We start from the raw sequence: 2,500 nt of genomic DNA, 5'->3' as shown, positions 1-2,500 counted from the left end.
TTTTTTGAGGGGAGGTGGAACTGATTAAATATATAACATAAAAAATACTATGACACGAAAATATGAAATATGAAATATAAAATATGAAATATGAAATATAAAATATAAAATATGATATATAAAATATGAAATATAAAATATGAAATATAAAATAGAATATGTCCTTTTTATTTTTTGCATAACTAAAAGAACATGAAATAAAAAAATTAAATGTAGAATATGTTATTATATATATAAAGCATATTGTTTAAATAACGAAAAAAATAAAAAAATAAAAAATAAAATAATAAATAATACACGTACTATTGTGTATATATATATATATTATTTATTTTATACATTTTTGGCTTAAACAAATATTGCATGTGTGTTTACATAGTAATAAATATATAATATATAATATATATATATAATTCCTTGAACATATAAATATGTTTTAATATATAAAATACACATATCATATATCTTTCATTTTATTTTTATGTACCTCCAATTTTGTTAATTGAAACAATATAATAAAATATATATGTGCATAAAAAGGAAAATAAAATTTCATAATTTTCTTAAAAGTTAAAAGAAAATAAGGAAAAAAAAAAAAACAAAAAAAAAAAAAAAAAATAGGATCTAAAAAGGGATATATACATAAATACATATATATTATGATATATATGTATATATATTTTTTTTATGTTTTATATAATTCAGATGTATAAAACATTTTTTTGCCATTCTGTCGAATTTTCATAAAAAGAGTCAGTGTTTATAATTTATAGAAATGATAAAAAGAAATAGATATAAAACTTGTTACAAAACATTTTTTTTTTTTTTTTTTTTCAAGTGTAATAATTGAAAGATAGTGTATGTTCAAATGAAAAATAAAAATAAAAATAAAAATATATGTATATGTATGTATATATATATATATATATATTATCTTTCATATTGTATTTCCTTTGTGTGTGTGCTTTAATATTTTTGTTGAACGTTTTAATTTTGTAGGTTAATATAGAGTTCATCAAAAAAAATAAAAAAAAAATAAAATTGAATAGGTGATAAGTCCCCATAAAATAAAATGAATATAGATATAGAGGAGGAGATTAGTAATGGTATCTATTATAAGAAAGAAAAACACAAAAACAAACATATATATATATATATATATATATATATATGATATATTATTTTCCATTTTTTATTATTTTTTTTTTTTTTTTTTGTGTGTTTTATAAAAAATAGGTTTATCGTCTTTTTTATTTCAGGTAATTATGTTGAAATTAATAACACGGAAGTTGTAATTTTTAGATATTTCACAATGGTCTTATATGTTTTATTATTTTTTTGTATCTTATGGTTTATCCTGATGTGTGTATACTATTTTCGAACCCCTTGTGAAGCATGTGATGTTTTTAATAGGATCCTTGTTATAGCTATTTTAATAAAAAGTATAGCTCATTTAAAGATTACAATAATAAGGATAAAGCTTCGACATGAAATTGAAAATGATGAAAGATTAAAAAATATTATGATTTCTTTAATAAAGTTATTTAATTTTTTAACTTTTTTTTTATCATTATTATCATTATATTTACTTCATTTTTATAAAAATATATGTACTACTAATACAATATCTTTAAAAATAATCAGAATATATTATTATTTTACAATCACTCTATATTTTATACCTCTATTATTTTATATATCATTAGGATTATTTTTATCTATTATTATTTGTATTATGATAAATTTCTCAGTTGATGAAACTGATAGAATTCCTACACCTGAATATATTATCAAGAAATTAAAAGTTATGAGATATGAAGATATAAATTATATACATAAAAAACGAAATAAAAATGGTAACACAGGTGTCAAAACTTTTATTAAGAAACCATCCTTTGAATTAATCATAGACAAAGTAAAAAGTGTTATAATAGATAAGGATAATACACAAAAAAATAAACAAAAGAAAATTATTAAAAGTAAAGAGGACAAAAAAATAAAAAAAAAAGAACAAAAATATTTAAAAGGAAAAGAATTAAATGCTATTATTAATTCAAATATAGGAGATGAAAATATACAAGATATGTTAAAGCCATTAAATTCTTTACCTTCTGAAGATAATAATAAAAAAAAAAATAACCTTGAAAAAGCAGATCAGGGTTCATATGAAAACATTAAAATTTATGATGACCAAAATAATGATAATGATGATGATATTATTATTAGTAGTGATAAAGATATGTCAAATGAAAGTCAAGATGATACAAATAATTATAGTGACCATGATAATCAAATATATAATCAAAATGATGATGTCTGTTCTATATGTATGATGAATTATATTAATAAGGATGATGTTATGATCATGCCCTGTGATAAAAGACACTTTTTTCATGTCAACTGTTTAACTAAATGGTTGTATAAAAGTCAGGTATGTCCTATATGTAGAACTAATATTGTCAATTGTATTAATTCAAAAAATGAAATAGTATAAAAACTA

General features: G+C 18.6%; 1 protein-coding gene across 1 annotated transcript; it reads left to right on the top strand.

Annotated features, from left to right (window-relative positions):
* Positions 1 to 1,072: 1,072 nt before the first annotated feature.
* Positions 1,073 to 2,494, top strand: PADL01_0605300 (RING zinc finger protein, putative; the record flags this gene model as incomplete). The annotated part of the gene is made up of 2 exons (XM_028680776.1): positions 1,073 to 1,106; positions 1,260 to 2,494. 2 exons carry the CDS (start codon positions 1,073 to 1,075, stop codon positions 2,492 to 2,494), a joined length of 1,269 nt encoding a protein of 422 aa, XP_028537220.1.
* Positions 2,495 to 2,500: the final 6 nt, after the last annotated feature.

The sequence above is a fragment of the Plasmodium sp. gorilla clade G2 genome (assembly GCF_900097015.1).
Source record: "Plasmodium sp. gorilla clade G2 genome assembly, chromosome: 6".
NCBI lineage: Eukaryota > Apicomplexa > Aconoidasida > Haemosporida > Plasmodiidae > Plasmodium > Plasmodium adleri (nom. inval.).
The sequence above is the reverse complement of the archived record's forward strand: the minus strand, read 5'-3'. Positions and strand labels throughout refer to the sequence as shown.